Source organism: Leptonychotes weddellii, chromosome 13, assembly GCF_054177405.1.
Source record: "Leptonychotes weddellii isolate Sample4059 chromosome 13, ASM5417740v2, whole genome shotgun sequence".
NCBI classification, from domain to species: Eukaryota; Metazoa; Chordata; class Mammalia; order Carnivora; family Phocidae; genus Leptonychotes; species Leptonychotes weddellii.
This window is the reverse complement of record NC_138381.1, coordinates 43,977,088-43,994,788: the sequence shown is the minus strand read 5'-3', so window position 1 is coordinate 43,994,788 and position 17,701 is coordinate 43,977,088. Positions and strand designations below refer to the sequence as shown.

The 17,701-nt window shown below is 37.0% G+C and overlaps 1 protein-coding gene across 8 annotated transcripts in view; it reads left to right on the top strand.

Annotated features, from left to right (window-relative positions):
* RBBP8 (RB binding protein 8, endonuclease) overlaps positions 1 to 17,701 on the top strand; it is an 89,140-nt gene that overhangs the window by 40,854 nt on the left and 30,585 nt on the right. For all 8 annotated transcript variants that reach the window (XM_081801514.1, XM_081801513.1, XM_081801518.1 and 5 more), the window contains 3 exons: positions 5,405 to 5,471; positions 13,042 to 13,217; positions 15,400 to 15,504. In XM_081801514.1, coding sequence (XP_081657640.1) covers positions 5,405 to 5,471; positions 13,042 to 13,217; positions 15,400 to 15,504 — 348 coding nt within the window. The remainder of the gene's footprint in view (positions 1 to 5,404; positions 5,472 to 13,041; positions 13,218 to 15,399; positions 15,505 to 17,701) is intronic.

Here is a 17,701-nt window from a genome sequence, read left to right as displayed (position 1 = left end):
ATTCTGTCCTTCATATCACTTGATAATCCCTTTCCTGTTTTCATCCTCTTGTTTCTCTCTGCTGCATTCTAAGTGATTTCTTCAGCTCTCTTGTCAGTATACTAAGTACTTCAATAGTTCTCTTGTGCTGAGTTATTTTATTTCAGTAACAAATTTTTCATTCCTAAAAATTCTATTTGGTTCTTTTTCACATCTGCCTAGTCATCTTTTTTTTTCTTCTTTTTTTTAAGTAAACTCTATGCCCAGCGTGGGGTTCAAACTCACGACCCCAAGATCAAGAGTCGCATTCTCTATTGACTGAGCCAGCCAGGCACCCCTTCTTTATTTTTTTTTTAATGAAATGTTTTTAAAAATGCAGAAAGGTAGGGAGAATAGTAAAGAAACCTCATACACATTGCATTTATCTTTTTTAAATCAGGAATAGTTCCCTTTCCTATCTTTTTCTTTCATGACATTGGCTTCCTTTTTTTTTTTTTTTTTAAGATTTATTTATTTGAGAGAGAGAGCACAAGTGAGAAAGAAAGCACGGGGAGGGGGGAGGGGCAGAAGAAGAGGGAGAAGCAGACAACCCACCGAGCAGGGAGCCCAATGCAGGGCTCCATCCCAGTACCCTGGGATCATGACCTAAGCCCAAGGCAGACATGTAACTGACTGAGCCACCCAGGCGCCCTCATGACATTGGCTTCTTGAAGTAGGGTCATTTTCCTAAAATTTTGCCACCTTCTGGATTTTTTTTTAACATTTTATCTTGTTCCTTTATTTCCTATAAAATAAATACTGGATCTGAAGGCTTGATTAGGTCTAGATTAAACATTTTTGACAGTAGTACTTCATAGCTAACACTGTCTACTTAATGTTGCATCATATCAGGAGACCGATATTATCAGGTTATTCCACTTTTAAGGATTCTAAAATTGATCACTGGGTTAAGGTGGTGGCCACATTTCTTTATTAGAGAGTTATATTTTCTCCGCCAAATAATCTGAGTGAGGGGATGGATATGTGTGATACTATTAAATCTTGGAAAAATGACAATTCTCTCTCAGTCTTTCTGTAATGATTTTCACATCTATTAGTGAGCCTTGCCTGAATTAATTATTTAGAGATTATAAAATGCTAAATTTTCATTTCTGTTCTTTCTTCATTTATTAGCTGCATTCTTCTGTAAACAGGATTTTACCCTTATCAATTGGGACTGTTGGCTGCCTTGGAATATAGTTCCTACTAGAAAGGCATGGTACATCTTAATTTTCTCCCTTTAATTGCTAGTTTTCAGAGTAAGGTCTTCTGTAATAGTTACCTGAAGTGGTGACAGATAGGGGTGTGTGTGTGGGTGTGTGTGTGTGTGTGTGTGTGTGTGATGTTTCATTTTGTTTTTGATGAAAGTGGGGCTTTCTTTTTTTGAGTATAATAGACCCATAAGATTTTATATATTCAAGGTGTGTTACTTAGTTATGTTCATTATTCTTATTGATGCTCAAATTATTTCAATCTTGTCTGCCTACCCATTTTTTGTAATCACTTCTAGTGTATTCATTTTGGGCATTCCATCTTTTAAATCTTTAAACATTTCATTACTATATAAGATATTTCTGTTATCTGAAATACTTGGGAATCCATATAGGAGTAATTTTCTGCTGACTCTAGTGGTAAGGATGAGGTTTACTTTGGCTCCTTTCCAGGAGTTTGGGCTTAAACTGGAAATCTCAGGTTCAGTCCCTCCACCAGGGCTGTGATACCAGCATCTGCTTACCTACACTGCTCCGGTTTTAGCTCACAGTTTTATTTTGCTTTTGTTGATGATTGTGGTGGTGGTGTGGGAATCCCTTGGATTTCTCTTCCTGTGAGCTCAGCAGTTTAGTAAAAATTATGTGTTTATGCAGGTTCTAGTTGTTTTATCATAAGATTATTGTTAGGATATCTAATTCATTCATCTACCCTCAAGTGTTTACTTAGTCCAAGAAGGTTTTTTCTGTTTTGTTATTGTTGTTGTTGTTTAGTGTCCCTCTCCATTCTCTGTTTCTTCTCTGGAACTCAGATTAACAAGATGCCAGGTCCTCCCATTCTGTCTAATTTTTCTTTATACTTTGTAACTTTATTCTTTTATGCTGAATTCTGGGAGTCACTTAAAAGTAGTTATTCTGTCTCATTCACATTTAGTCTGTTTTCATCCCATTTATTATGCTTTTAATGATTATGATCTTTGTTTCTTTCATGGCCACCTGTTGCTTGTTTGTTTTGTTTTTGTTTTTTTAAGATTTTATTTATTTATTTGACAGAGAGAGACACAGCGAGAGAAGGAACACAGGCAGGGGGAGTGGGAGAGGGAGAAGGAGGCTTCCCACTGAGCAGGGAGCCCGATGTGGGGCTCGATCCCAGGACCCTGGGATCACGACCTGAGCCAAAGGCAGACGCTTAACGACTGAGCCACCCAGGCGCCCCTTCCTGTTGCTTGTTTTTAATGAACCTATCAGCCTTTGAAATCTGAAGATGTTATCAGATATCTTTTGTTTCCTGTATTAAAACTACTTAACCAGAGGTTAATTTTTTTATTACTAGTTTTTAATTTTTTCTTTTTTCTTTTTCTTTTTATTTATTTATTTATTTTTTTAAAGATTTTATTTATTTGAGAGAGAGAAAGAGCACAAGAGGGGGGAGCGGGAGAGGGAGAAGCAGACTCCCCGCCGAGCAGGGAGCCCGATGCGGGACTCGATCCCGGGACTCCAGGATCATGACCTGAGCCGAAGGCAGTCGCCCAACCAACTGAGCCACCCAGGCGCCCCTAATTCTTTCTTTTTTAAAGATTTATTTATTTTACAGAGAGAGAGCGGGGTGGGGGCAGAGGAAGAGGGGAGAGAGAATCTCAAGCAGACTCTGGGCTGAGCACAGAGCCCCACACAGGGCTCGATCCCACGACCCTGAGATCATGACCTGAGCTGAAACCAAGAGTCAGATGCTCAACTGACTGAGCCACCCAAGAGCCCCAGTTTTTTTCTTTTTAAAAAATCTTGTGTTTTTTAAGTCTTTTATGTGTTTGTTGACTCTTAATTATCTATAATTGTAGATGTCTCTAAATTGATAGTTTTGTTAAATGCAACCTTATTTCTTTAGCTCGAGGAAGAATCCCTGCTTTGCTGATAGTGAATGCAGGTTCTGATTTACAGGAGCCCTACTTCAGTGGCAGAAGGTGGGAGAGAAGGAAACTTGACCTGAGAGATTTTTTGTAGGGTGTATGGATAGTTTGTCTTCAGGCACTTCTGGGAGTGCCTTCTCTAGTGATTACTGTAAGTTAATTGAGAGCAGCACTCCCTGATCTCCTTGTCTCGGTATTTATTAATGGACTCTCCAAAGTTAAAACTTCTGGAAATCTATTCTCATGACTTTAGCCTAAGGGCAGCTATTAGCTTTATTTGCTCATTCAGCAACTTCTGGAATTCTGCCTGTACCGGAATTAACATGATGTTCTGCTGGAAAAGCTCACTTTTTTTTAAGGCCCCTTCTTTGGTTAGATTTTACCATCAGTCTGAGCCTATCTATTTTTAAACCGTTTGTGAGTTTTTCATGGTTCTGATCTGCTAATGGTACCCATTCTGGCTTTTCAGTATTGCAGTTAACTTATTTTTAGAGTTGCTTTTTGTCATTTCATTGGGATTTGGAGAGGAAGAGTCAGGTAAAACCATCTTCATTAGTGATTTAAGGTCATCTTTGACTTCTTTCACCTGTACAGGGGATGAATTGCCAAATAACTACTGATTCTGCCTCTATAACAGCTCCTCTGCCTGTCCTCACTTCCTATTTCTGTACCCTACACATTAGTCCAGGTACTCATTTCTTAATTTTAACGATCACCTGACTTGTCAGTGCTTTTTTTTCTCACTTTGGAATAGGCTTAGTTTTTCTCACTGTGGTATCAATCTTCCCATCATTCATCTATGAAAAATGACACCTGGTAATCTTTTAAAACGAAGGTCAGATTTCTTAACCTGGCTTTGAAGGCTTCCTACCTCTTATTATACCCAATCTTTCTTTCTAACTTTGTTCCATTAATTCTCTGCATAGAACTCTCCATTCAGGGGGCACCTGGGTGGCTCAGTCGGTTAAGCATCCCACTCTTCATTTCAGCTCAGGTCATGATCTCAGGGTCATGAGATGGAGCCCCATGTCAGGCTCCATGCTCAGCAGGGAATCTGCTTGAGATTCTCTCCCTCTGCCCCTCCCCTCCACTCACACACTCTCTCTTTCAAATAAATAAATAAATCTTAGAAAAAAACAAAAGCAAAACCTCTCTGTCCGCTTCATTTGTCCTCTCTTCAATGAATCCTTTCCTCATCATCTCAAGAGCCCAAAGTAACCTTTTTCTCCTTGAATTTCCTTTAGTTCTGTACCTCTGTAATTCCCTTCTCACTTTCAATTGTATAGAACATGTTTAGGTAATATCTGGTCTCTCATTAGGCTGCACTTTTTTTTAGATCACTGTCCCTATCTTAATTTTTTTAAGATCCTCCATAGGAGGTAGTTTAGTAACTTCACATATTATAGATAGCCAAAAAAATTTTATTTACTCAATGAAGGAAAATATGTTTAGATTTATAAACCATTAAATTATTAACAAATCTTTAGAATATGATTGACTTTCTTTAATAGAGATTAGTCATTTACTGTGATCTCTTAGATATTCCTCCTAGTGAAGTACATGCTTAACCAGTGACATCATACTAACAATTTATAATAATTTTGTGCTGACTGAAGTAGAAATTGTAGCCCAAAATTGAGTTTCTGATTTCTAAATTAAATAAACACAGACAGGAAAATTTAGTCAAGGTAGATTCAAACAAATACTATTTCAGTGGATATATTTAAGTTACCGATACCATAATTATGAAACAGAGTATGACTAAGGAAGAAAATTTGACTTAAATGTGCTTATGTTATAAAAATTATACTGCTATTCAGTGTTATTTTACTTTTATTATCAGATTTATTTCAAGATAAAGGTCTTTTACTAAAATGGTATTTGAAATTAGTAGGACTGAGTAACAGATGGAATGCTCTCTTGACCTTAGTATGAATAATTAACTGTACTCCCCAGTATATGAGGTACTTTTTCTTTTTTGCCCACAAGCATAAAATAAAATTACCAGTTAATCAGTTACATGAACTGGCACAATATGAGATGTAGTAATCACTACCTAGTAACAGATTAGTCTTGCATAGTAGCATTAACTCTGACTAACATTATGACTTAGAATTAGAAACCCTAATTTCTCCATAGTTATTGATATTATTGAAAAAGCCTACCATACATGTTAACATATGTATATTATTATACACATATAGGTATAATATGTATATTATTATACACATGTAGGTATAATATGTGCTTCTTTTTCCTATTATATTTAAGTGAACGAAAAGAATACTCTCCAGGAAGAAAATAAAAAGCTTTCTGAACAGCTGCAGCAGAAAATTGAGTAAGTATCTTTCCTTAATTGCAACAGAAAATTGAATATTTTCCCTCAACTTCTCTTCCTTTATTACACTTAGCTATACAAACTGAGGATATTAAGAGTTGCACATTTCATTTTAAAAAATGGTACAGTTTTCTGCAATAATATAAAGAAAATTATTTTGTGTTTTGGGAGTATACATGAAGAGTGTATATGTATCTATTAGGTTTATGTATACATAAAGAAAAAACATTTTAATGTAAAACATTTTAATTTCTATAATTATTTATTTGAAATATTTATATTTTATTTTTTTAAAGATTTATTTATTTGAGAAAAAGAGCATGAGCGGGGGGGCGGGGATTTGCGGGGAGCCCAAAGTGGGGCCCGATCTCATGACCCTGAGACCATGACCTGAGCCAAAACCAAGAGTCAGATACTCAACCGACTGAGGCACCCAGGCACCCCTGAAATACTTATATTTTAAATAAATATTTGAGTTTTGTTACCTTTTCAGCCCTGACCCAAAAGCTTCATAAAAGCAATCTGAATAAGTTTTTCCTCTTACACACTTTTCAGGCCTGAAGAACTTCTTCCTTTTTCTGTTCCTCTCCCCGCCCATTTCTCTTAAAGAATAAAAATAATAGGGGCACCTGGGTGGCTCAGTCGGTTAAGCGTCTGCCTTCGGCTCAGGTCATGATCCCAGGGTCCTGGGATCGAGCCCTGAATCGGGTTCCCTGCTCAGCCGGGAGCCTGCTTCTCCCTCTCCCTCTGCCCTCCCCCCCCCCTCAGCTTGTGATCTCTCTCTCTCTCTGTCAAATAAATAAATAAAATCTTTAAAAATAATAATAACTTGTGTTCTATATACCTGTTACTCTTCTTTGTGCATTATGTTTATTATATCTAATCCTCACTATGACTCTTCAAGGTAGTTTTTATTACCTCTGCTTTTATAAACAAGGAAGCCAGAGTTCACAAAAGTCAAATAACATGCTATCGTCTCACAGCTAGTAGGGTAATAAATTTGTAACTCCGACCCCTATCTTTTGACTTAAAGGCCTCTGTTTTTTCCATTATTCAACAGTATCTCAAAAAAAAGAATCTGTTTTTCTGGATATGGTCTGACTGTCACAGAGCTATGGCCAGTTCTTAGTTCCCTTTATATAAAGCTTATGAAATATTTTTTTAAGAGTTAGGATTCAGGATAGTCTTAATGGTGTTATAGGGCTCTTAAAGATTCTATTGCATTTGAGTGGACATTTACAAAAACTTTGGTAAACTATGCAGGTGTGACACATTATTATGGCTTAGAATAGTTATTGTCTTATGTATAAACACATCTTACAGGTGGAATTAAGATCCTTAATGGAATATACTTTTAAGTAGTGTCTATCCAATAGGATTTTGATATTCCTTCCATGTTATCAGTCCACTAAATATTAGCGAAGGAAATTTTGAGGGGGGGTGATAGATGAGGAAAGCAGTCTATAGGATCAGACTGAGATTATCAAACATTCACGTATGAAAATGTCAACACTTTCCAGTTTTACTCCTGTTGCATGTTGAGGTAAGGCTAGAACATACATCCACAATCTCTTATATATGATTCTAAAACCCAAAAATTTTTTTTTTTTTAAATGGTATTCACAACCTAACCTCACCTCAACTCACAGGATGCTATTTATATGGTCCTTATCGATCCCATCTCATGTGAGCATTCCTGTGCTTTGCTGTAAAGATGGCAGTGTGCTTGACTACAGGATGACGCCTCGGGCTCCACTGTAATAAGCTGTATATGCTCCGTGTTACCCTTCATGTTAAAAAAAAATCTGAATTCCGAATCACATCCGGTTCCAGAGATTTCAGATAAGTGATTGTTGTGTTTTGTAAAGTGATTTACATGTAGCCTATGGTATTCTGAACACCTCAGCCTTGATATTTATGAATACCAAAGATAAACAAGATAATGAGCATGTAGAGGTTAATACAGGGTTAGAGAGGTGAATGCCTCCAAAACAAGGCACATAAAAGGAATAGAAACTGGATAATGTCATTTGCTTGGTGAAATATGAATTTGAATTCATTCAAACTAATTCTAGTTTATTTTTAGTGTTCTTGAAGTCACAATTTTTTCTGTTAAAGCTCACTGGTATTTTAGAAAAGAAATAAAAGCTAAAGTTTGAAATTACAATAAAGATTAACCATATAGATGTGCTTCAAAATATGCATCTTTTATTTCAGACGTGTCTGAATCAAAACAGTGTAGGGGCTTATCTAGTGTATCTTTAAGTTCTTTTCTGAAATTTAAGATAGTTGTTCTCATAAGCCAACCTCTTTTGTAGCTTGCTCTCCTTAAACAAATTTACTTTTGCTTGGCAGTTTAAAAAAATGGCAAGTATTATCTTTTCTTTGACTACCTAAACCACTGTAACATTATGCTATTAGTCCCTGAAATTCCTCTGAACTTTAGAAAAAACATTTGACTTATACCTCTGCTTGTTAAATGCAATAATTCTGACCTCAGCTGGTTTTGATGTTACAGATAACTTATATGGTAGGACAGTTATTTAGTGACACTATAGTAAGAAATGAATTCATAAAAAATTTGCTGTTATAAAGTTTTTTAAAAATGTGTGTGTGTATACATATACATTTATTCAACTCTACCAGTCACAGAAAGCAATAAGCTAAGTGTTGAGGTCATGGCTCTTTCTGTTTTGGGAAATGGATGTGCTGGATCAGTGAAGGTCAAAGCAGTCCATACACTCAAGGACTGTAAGATTAATTTCATTTTCACTCTTTTCCAAACTGAATTCCTTATATAACTTCTTTAATAACCATTGTTTGAACACTTCTACTATAAATTTAATCTCTCAAGCCTGTTTAATTTTAGTGAGATATTATTAGAAAGTTCTTTCTAAGTTTGTGTAGAAATCAGTCTATTTAGAGGTTATTTGTTGATTCTGATTTTGCCAACTGGGAGCATCTGGGACAAGTTCTATCCCCTCTTCTACTTCGCATTCATGAAGACAATTGTCAGGGCCCTCCTGAGTCTTACTCTTCCTTAGGGAAATTATCCTCTGTTCTTTAACTGTTCCTCGGGAGGCATTTCTTCAAGACTTCAAAGGACCATTTCTCTTTAATGTTTTAGTTTGTCAATATCCTAATTAAGAACTCAGTATTCTAGGGGCACCTCCTGGGTGGCTCAGTCGGTTAAGCATCCATCTCTTGATTTCGGCTCAGGTCATGATCTCAGGGTCCTGAGATCGAGCCCCATGTTGGGCTCCACACTCAGCAGAGAGTCTGCTTGAGATTCTTTCTCTCCCTCTGTGCCTCCTCACCACACACGCACTTGAGCACACATGTGTGCTCTCTCTTAAAAAAAAAAAAACAACTCTGTATTCTAGGTGTGGTCTGACCAATAGGGCAATCATGCCCTCTCCATTCTTCTGTATCTTTTTACTTATATTAATGTGGTCACAGCACATAAATATTACTGGTTGTTCCTTATTGGGCTTACTGTGACTAGAACTTTGAAGTCAGAGTCTTTCCTATCCTCTACTTGTAGATATGTTGTTTTAGATAAAAATACAGGACTTCAGAGTCATGGCTTCATAGTAGGTTGTTGAAGAAACCTTATACCATTTAGCCTGCTCCTTCGTTTTAAAAGAAGAACACTGTTGAATAAATACTATTTTCTGGGCATTGGACTATATCTTTACATATATTACTTCCTTCTCACAGCTTTCCTACCAAAAAGGAAGTGGGAAATTACAGTACCATACTTTATAGATATGGTAACTAAGGTTCAGAAAGGTTAACTGACTTACCCAATGTGACTGATAAGTGTCAGACCAAGCATTTGAACCCAGGTCTACCTCACTTCACAGTTTGTATACCCTTTCTTGTAGTTCTGTGCTAAAGCATCCTCAAAAGTTTACCTGCCTGTGTAGATGGCAGAGCTTGGATTCTCTCTCTTCTGATTCAGTTCAGTGAGGCTTATAATCTCTCATTTAACCTGTTGTATTTTGTTTTGTTAGATTTTGGCCCATTATTCCAACCCCTGGGGGTCTTTCATATGTTGATTTTTTCCTGCCATGTATTAGGTTAGCTTTTATTCTCAGCTTTATGTCTTCCACATATTTGATGTGGAATCAATTTTGATTGATTCCATCAATCATTAATAAAATGTTGAGCAAAATCAGACTGAGGATGGAGCCCTGAGGCATACTACTACATATTTCTTTCATTATCATTCTTCAAGAGATGATACCAAGAGATATCGCATGCCTTCCTGAGAGAGCTACATATACAATAAAACATTCCTCAGAATTAAAAGTAGTCTTACTTGAATTATTCATATTATAAATTTATACTGGTTCTAAGAGATCACTAGTTTGTATTTTAGGGATCTTTTCCCTTTTTTTGGATATCAGAATGTTTAAGTAAACTTGATAGCTATAACTGCTCATTGAGTTTAAACTGTGTTTTGACTAAGTTCTTTAGAGAAGAAAAGCTGAATGTTAAAAACTTTTTTGTAGATTCTTTACAGAGGGAGACCCTGAATCTTTATAGGTCTTGAGAAAAAACAACTAAAGTTGTTTTGAAAGGAATTTAAGGGAAGGCCAACAAATAAAACACAATCAAAAAAATTTTACCCTTTTGCTGGTAGAAAAGTAGAAGAAAGTTGACCAGTGTGCATAATACTAAAGCTACAGCATGAACTTTTAATGTTTCTCAAAAATCAGGGAGACCCAATGCTTTATAGAAGAGACTTGGTTAATACATGGAAGTTGTTTTGGGTTTTTTTTTCCCTTTTATGACAAAAGCCAATACTTGTTTACTTAGTTTAGACACCTCTAATTAGATCTAGAGGTTTGGGGGGTTTTGTTTTTGTTTTCCTTTTGTGATCCCCGCTACTTATAGATTGACTCTTCCAGGAATTCAATTTCTTGTGACTCATTCATGTTCCAGGTTGAATTTTCATGACTAATAGGCAGATAGCCTGTGACGTTATTAGTTAAAGCAAGGTCAGATAGATTTCACACTCCATTAATTTATAAGGCTTTCTCATATGACCTTAGCTTACTTTGTTTTTACAGAATAAGACAGTTAAAAGTAGATATTAGCTCTAAAGATTTTCCTCAGTATAGAATATAGGATTATAGACTACAAGTAAATTGATATTATCTAGGAAATTAAGATATAAATCTGTTAGGAAAAATTAATCTTGTAATTTTTTTTAAATCTCTGTTGGTCACAGTTTATAAAATTCTCATTGCTTTTTGTTTGGAAATAGTATTACAGACTGATAATGAGTATAATAGATAGACTGGTTTTATCACATAAAGCCTTAAATGCCTGACAGACTGGTAAGAATTGGCCAATAAGGTCAGTAATCATTTCACATGGGTAAGTCAATTGAGTTCAAGTTAATTAACTATTTACTCGATAACCACAATTCAGTCCAAACCCAGTCTTTAGGTGCCATTGGTCTTGAATTGAGCTGGGCTTGATCTCTCCGCACTCTGCTGAGTGCGGAGCCCAACATGGGGCTCGATCTCAGGACCCTGAAAAATCACCTGAAAAAAATCACCTGAAATCAGCACAAATTTATTTTTCTAATGGAATCTGGGAATCTCTCATATTCATTCATTCAACAAATATTTATTGAGCATGTACCAAGTGCCTACTATTGTAGACACTTGATGCATCAATCAACCAAAGATTCTTTATCCTCCTAGAGCTTACATTCTGGCAGGTGAGCAATAGACAATTATATTCTGTTTGAAAGCCATAAATACTGTAGATAAAGTAAACAGAGCAGAATAACAAGGAACAGGAGTACCTAAGGTATGGGAAGTAGGTTACAATCTTTTTTTTTTTTTTAAGATTTTATGTATTTTAGAGCATGAGGAAGGGAGAGGGGCAGAGGGAGAGAATCTCAAGCTGTGCTGAGCACAGAGCCAACGTGGGGCTCAGTCTCACAACCCTGAGATCATAACCTGAGCCAAAACCAAGAGTCCAGTGCTCAACCAACTGAGCCACCCAGGCACTCCAGGAGGTTACAGTTTTAAATAGCATGTTCAATGTAGGCACTGATGAGAAAGTAAAACTTCAGCAAGGACTTGAAGGAAATGAGATAGCTAAGTGATATCTGGGGGTGAGCATTCCAAGCAGATGGAAGAGCAAGGAACCTAAGGTGGGCTTCCTTGAGGAAGCAAGGGTGAGTGGAGTAGAATATAATAAAAAAATAGATCAGAGAGGTAATAGGGGGAGGGGGACAATTAGATCATTTAAAAGACTTTGGCTTGTGTTTTCAGTGAAATGGGGAGATATGGCAGGTTTTAATCAGAGGAGTGACACAATATGACTAAAGTTTTAGTAGAACTTTTCTGACTATGTGTTAAGAGTAGATTGTAAGGGAGCCTAGGTAGAAGCAGTGGTGGAAACTCAAAGTGTGAATCCTACTTGTAGTCAGTTATTAGTCTCAGGGTCTATACTAAGGATAACACATTGGGTGCTTCTCAGTACTGTCCTGGGAATCTGGCTGCCGGGATTTAGATCCTGCTTCTGTTACTTTGTTTTTTAGAAAGTGACTTAACTTCCATATCTTCATTTTTTCATTTTTAAAATGAGAGTGATATTAATAGCACATACAGTTGTAATAATTAAACTGATGCATGTAGCACTTCGTGCCTAGCAATATAAACCTCCAACAAATGTTGTAGTTATCATTGTTAGTATTATTCATCACCCTGTATTTGTCATTTGCCAAGTCATGTTGATTCAACTATCACAGTATTTAACCTTGGCCCCTTCCTTTCCATAGCTATTTTCAACATTCTAATTCAAACCCACAGAAACTCTTGCCTGGACCATGGTAGCCACTGCCAAATTGATTCCTTGCCTCCTTTCTTTCTGTCCCAGTCCGTGTTGCAGTCTTGCTGCTCGATTGTCACATTACTTCCATGCTCTAAAACCTTAATTTACTCTTTTCCTCTTGTTTTCTAAATTATGCACACACTTAATCAAGGCTGTTGTTCATGTAGTTCCAGCTTGCCCTTCTCTAACACCAGGTGCAGAATATTGGATGCCTTTTATTCAAATGTGTGCATCCTCTGCTCATTTTTTCTGCCATTTGAAGTTCTTTTCATTTCACCTCAAGGTACCCCAACTACACTTTGTACTTCACTTCTCACAAGAGTATTCCCCACTTGGTACTCTAATCATTTGAATAATTCTCTAATCTTTGTATTAATTAAATGCAAGGAATTAGGGGCACCTGGGTGGCTCCGTTGTTAAGTGTCTGCCTTCAGCTCAGGTCATGATCCCAGGGCCCTGGAATTGAGTCCTGCAACGGGCTCCCTGCTCAGTAGGGAGCCTACTTCTCCCTCTCCCACTCCCCCTGCTTGTGTTCCCTCTCTCGCTGTCTCTCTCTGTCAAATAAGTAAATAAAATCTTTAAAAAAAAAATGCAAGGAATTACATCTTTTACAGCTTCATACCTGTGTTCTTTTGTAAGTCCATACTAGGGGTGTTTTAATAAATATTTGTTGAATTAATTTTCTTTCATTTGTCATTATTTGCCTTAGAAATGATCAGCAGCACCAAGTGGCAGATCTTGACTCTGAGGAAAATGTTATTCCAGATTCACCAATAACAGCCTTTTCATTTTCTGGCATTAATCGGCTACGAAGAAAGGAGAACCTCCATGTCCGATACATAGAACAAACACATGCCAAACCGGAGCAGTCCGTGTGTACAAACGGTAAGGATTGGAGTTTTATTTTAGTTATCTGTTTTTGTATAAAAAAGTTTTCTGCTATGGTGAGTTTTTCTGTTCTTCCATCTAGTAGAAGGAAGATAACCATTGTTAGGGAACTTACGTCACAACTGTAAGTTTAACTTCCATTGTTGAGGTGACTGGGAAGGCATTTTCTGCCTATGTTGTATATAGGCATGCATTACTTATCTGAATATGTAAATGCCCAGCATTTTATAAATGTAGTTCATAGGTTTTTCTCCTTTTATTTAAAAAATATGCCTATGTCTATATCTGAGTGGGATTAGAAGGAAAAAGGGAAAGGAACTTAATGTTAATTTTCACCTATTGTGTGCCAGGTAATACACTGAGTGATTCGAGTACATTATTACCAAATTTTGATTCTTCTGACAGTCTTGGAAGGTAGCTGTCAGTATCTTCATTTTATAATGAAGAAAGGTTTTGCTCTTTGGAGGGGTTAAATAACTGACTCAGGGTCACCTGTCAAGTAAGTAGATGAGTCAGAATTCTAATACAGATCACCCTGGAGCTAAATTTTTATACTTTCCATGTCTTACCACAGCTACTCCTACCAGTAGTTTTAACTGGCTGGGTTTTTTTTTTTTTTTTTTAAAGATTTTATTTATTTGACAGAAAGAGACACAGCAAGAGAAGGAACACAAGCAGGGGGAGTGGGAGAGGGAGAAGCAGGCTTCCAGCCAAGCAGGGAGCCCGACGCTGGGCTCGATCCCAGGACCCTGGGATCATGACCTGAGCCGAAGGCAGACGCTTAACGACTGAGCCACCCAGGCGCCCCTTAACTGGCTGTTTTTGTTATAACTTGTAGCAATTGATGATAACCAAGAAATGGCTTTATAAAGTATCTACTTTGTGGCTTATCAGTGGCATATTTCTACTTCCAAGCCCACTTACCATTTCTGCTAAATACTTTGGAACTGCCTTTGCATATAGCCCTGAAATTTATCATGTGATGTGATACAATGATTATTTCTTTTAATATTGATATGAAATAAATGGTAAAGACTTTCATTTTTAACCTAAATTGTTTGTAACAAGGAAAGCATTTGGAGGGAAGGGGTGTGCATATTTCTAGAGATAATTTAATAATATAAATAAACTGTTGATAGTAGCTATGCCTTTAAAATAATAAGTAGATCTTATTCTTTGATACTGGAAAATTAGCACTTTTTTTTTCCATTTTATATGAGCTTGCATCACCCTCTAGTGGAAAACAAAAGAACTGTTATAAATCTTACATTTAATTAGGAACAAAAGTAAAATGCAAGATCTTGAATCTAAAATGAACTTTCTTTGGCCTTTTAGTCTGCTATCTGACAGAATCACTACAGATAAGCCTCTACATATTGGATCATGTTTAAATCTATCTGTCAGAATACCTAAAAAAATCACAGCAGTTTTCTTTATAAGGAAAGTCTTTTTTTATATCTTGTATGACTGTTTCTGGTTTATTTCTTCATCATATGAGAATAACCTGTAACTGTTTTAAAACTTAATTTGTCTGTTTTAGTCTTGCTCGGATCATTTTTACTTGGAATCTAAAATTTTGATTATAAAATATAAGATCGTTTTTGAGCCATGCACATTATTTTAAAACATTTAAGGACTACTTGGTCTTCTTCCCTTTCTAACTACCCTTGCTTATTTTAAAGTTTAGAGTGCATTATAATATTTTCTAGTTATAATTAATAAAAGTCTATTTCCCTTTACTTTGTCCTTCTTTTGGTTTTCTTTAAATAAAATCCTTAAATATTGGAATGGTTTCTAGTAAAGCATGTTTTGGTATTTCCTTCCAGAAAATAAAAACTCTAAAAACAAAGATTGTTGAGATACATGATGCGGTATTCATTTTAAATGAGCCTACTGATTTGCAACAAATACACAAGGAGAAGAGGTGTTAAAATATTATAACTCTAGGGTACTTAGGTCAGAAGAAGCTTATCTGTTCTAGTCCTTTCTCTCCCACAGTCTTAACTTCCAGCTTTGTTTCTTAGTGAAACTAAAAGAATGAACTTCTAGAATATGAAAATTTTATCAGTAAAATAACACTTCTAATGCACTTAAAGACAAGTTTGTATTGGTTTATTACATATCTTGGTATTTTGTATCATAATTGTTTATTTATATTTAATCTCTTTTCTCCCCTTAGAACTGAGAAAAGTTCCAAAGTCTTCAAATCATCCACAACATAAACCTAATGGAAGTGAAATTCTAGTGGCTGACACTTGTGATCAGAGTCAATCCCCAGTGGCTAGTAAGCAACATACTTAGATTTACTTTATAAGTTTAAAATTTCTGGTTACTGGTGGGCAAGAGTGGCCAACAGTCTGAATTAGGCAGTATTTTCCATATGATTTTGTTTGTATTATTGGTAAATAGCAGTCTTTTTCATATTGGAAAGTCATGTTATCCTATTATTAATTCATAGTAACATCCCTATCCATATTAATACACATTGCTAATTATTTTAAGTAAACAAGCTTTCCTGTGCTTTATTCATTCATCCAACAAATACTTGAGTGCCTACTGTATACCAGGCACTGAACAAAACAAAGCCCTTAACCTCATAGAGCTTACAATCTAGTTGAGGGAGAAAGAAAATAAATACATATTAGGTAGAAGCAAGTGTTCTAAAGAATAATGCTGGGTAAGAAGAGATATTAGAGGGCTCCTGGGTGGCTCAGTAGGTTAAGGATCCCAGGGTCCTGGGATTGAGTCCCGCATCGGGCTCCCTGCTCAGCTTCTCCCTCCACCCTTCCTCCCTGCTCATGATCTCTCTCTCACTCTCTCTCTCTCAAATAAATAAAATCTTTTTTTTTTTTTTTTAATTTTATTTATTTGACAGAGAGAGACACAGCGAGAGAGGGAACACAAGCAGGGGGAGTGGGAGAAGGAGAAACGGACTTCCCGCCAAGCAGGGAGCCCGATGCGGGGCTCGATCCCAGGACCCTGGTATCATGACCTAAGCCGAAGACAGATGCTTAACGACTGAGCCACCCAGGCGCCCCTCAAATAAATAAAGTCTTTAAAAGAGAGAGAGATACTAGAAAGCCTCACTTTAGAAAGTGACACTTGAGGAGAGATGTAAGGAAGCAAGGGAGTCATGTGGATATGGGGGAAGGGACACCCCAGGTAGAGAAGTCAGAGCACAAAGGCCTTGGGACCAGGGTGTTGTCTGGTTCTTTATGAGGAACATTAAGGAAGCCTCTGTGGCGAGGGCCGAGTGAGTGAAGGGGAGATTGGTTTGGGCAACTCTGTTCTTTAGAGCTGCTGTTTACTAAGAGGAAAGAGACTAGGAGTGTCAGGTTTACAGAGTGGGAGGTGGGGATAGGGGTGGTTAGAAATCAGAAGTTTGGTTTTGAGAATATTCTGAGATGCTACATAGACATTCAAATAAGATTTTGGATGAGTAATTGGATGTGTTTAGAGAGGTCTAAGATAGAGATATGAATGGAAATTGTTAGCATGTAGGTGGTATTAAAGCCAGAAAACTAGATGAGATTACCAAGCAAGTGAATGTAGAGAGAGAAGAGAAGTTCAAGTACTTAGCTCTGGGGTGCTTCATTATATAAAATAGTGATTCTCAGCCCTTTTTCTTACCCCCACCCTAGCCTTTGTAGACATTTTTTTCCCGAACCACTTTTCCATGGAATTTCACTACTACAGATATACTGTATGAGTGTATGTATATAAGTGCTTTATCCATAAAAAGATTGTTTTGCCTTCAGAACCATTTTTCACCTCCTTAAAGGTGGTATTACAGCTGTCTAGATGGTGATTTAGAGGTTGTGAAAATGAGGAGGAACCAACAAAGTGAGCTGCCAGTGAGATAGGGGCACCTGGGTGGCTCAGTTGGTTAAGCGTCCAACTCTTGATTTTGGCTTAGGTCATGATCTTGGGGTCTTGGGATCGAGCCCCTCATCAGGCTTTGTGCTCAGCAAGGAGTCTGCTTCTCTCCTTCTCCCTCTCCCTCTCCCTCTGTTTTCTGTTTCTGTCTCTCTCTCAAATAAATAAATACATCTTTTAAAAAAAAAAAAAAGAACTGAGATAAAGTAGTGTCCTTTAAGCCATGTGGAGAGAGGAGGGAGTGGTCAACTGTGGCAGACAGTGCTGATAGGTCAAGGAAGAGGAAGACTGAAAATTGACCGTTGGATTTGGTCACATGCAGATCATTGAGTGTTAAAATTCGTAACACGAATTGTTAAAAGTGTAATGGTATTCAGTTAGACTGTTGCATGTCAAGAGAAGCTAGCAGAGTAAGCAGAGAGAACACTTGTGAACAGGTACTTCAAGGTGTTTTATGGTAGAGGGGACGGGAGAATGGGACAGTAGCTAGAAAGTGGGTCAAGTGAGGATGTTAAAAGATAGGATATTATAGCATATGCAGCATATTTTTTAAATTTATTTATTTGAGAGACAGAGAGCAAGCTGGGGGGTGGGAGAAGGAGCAG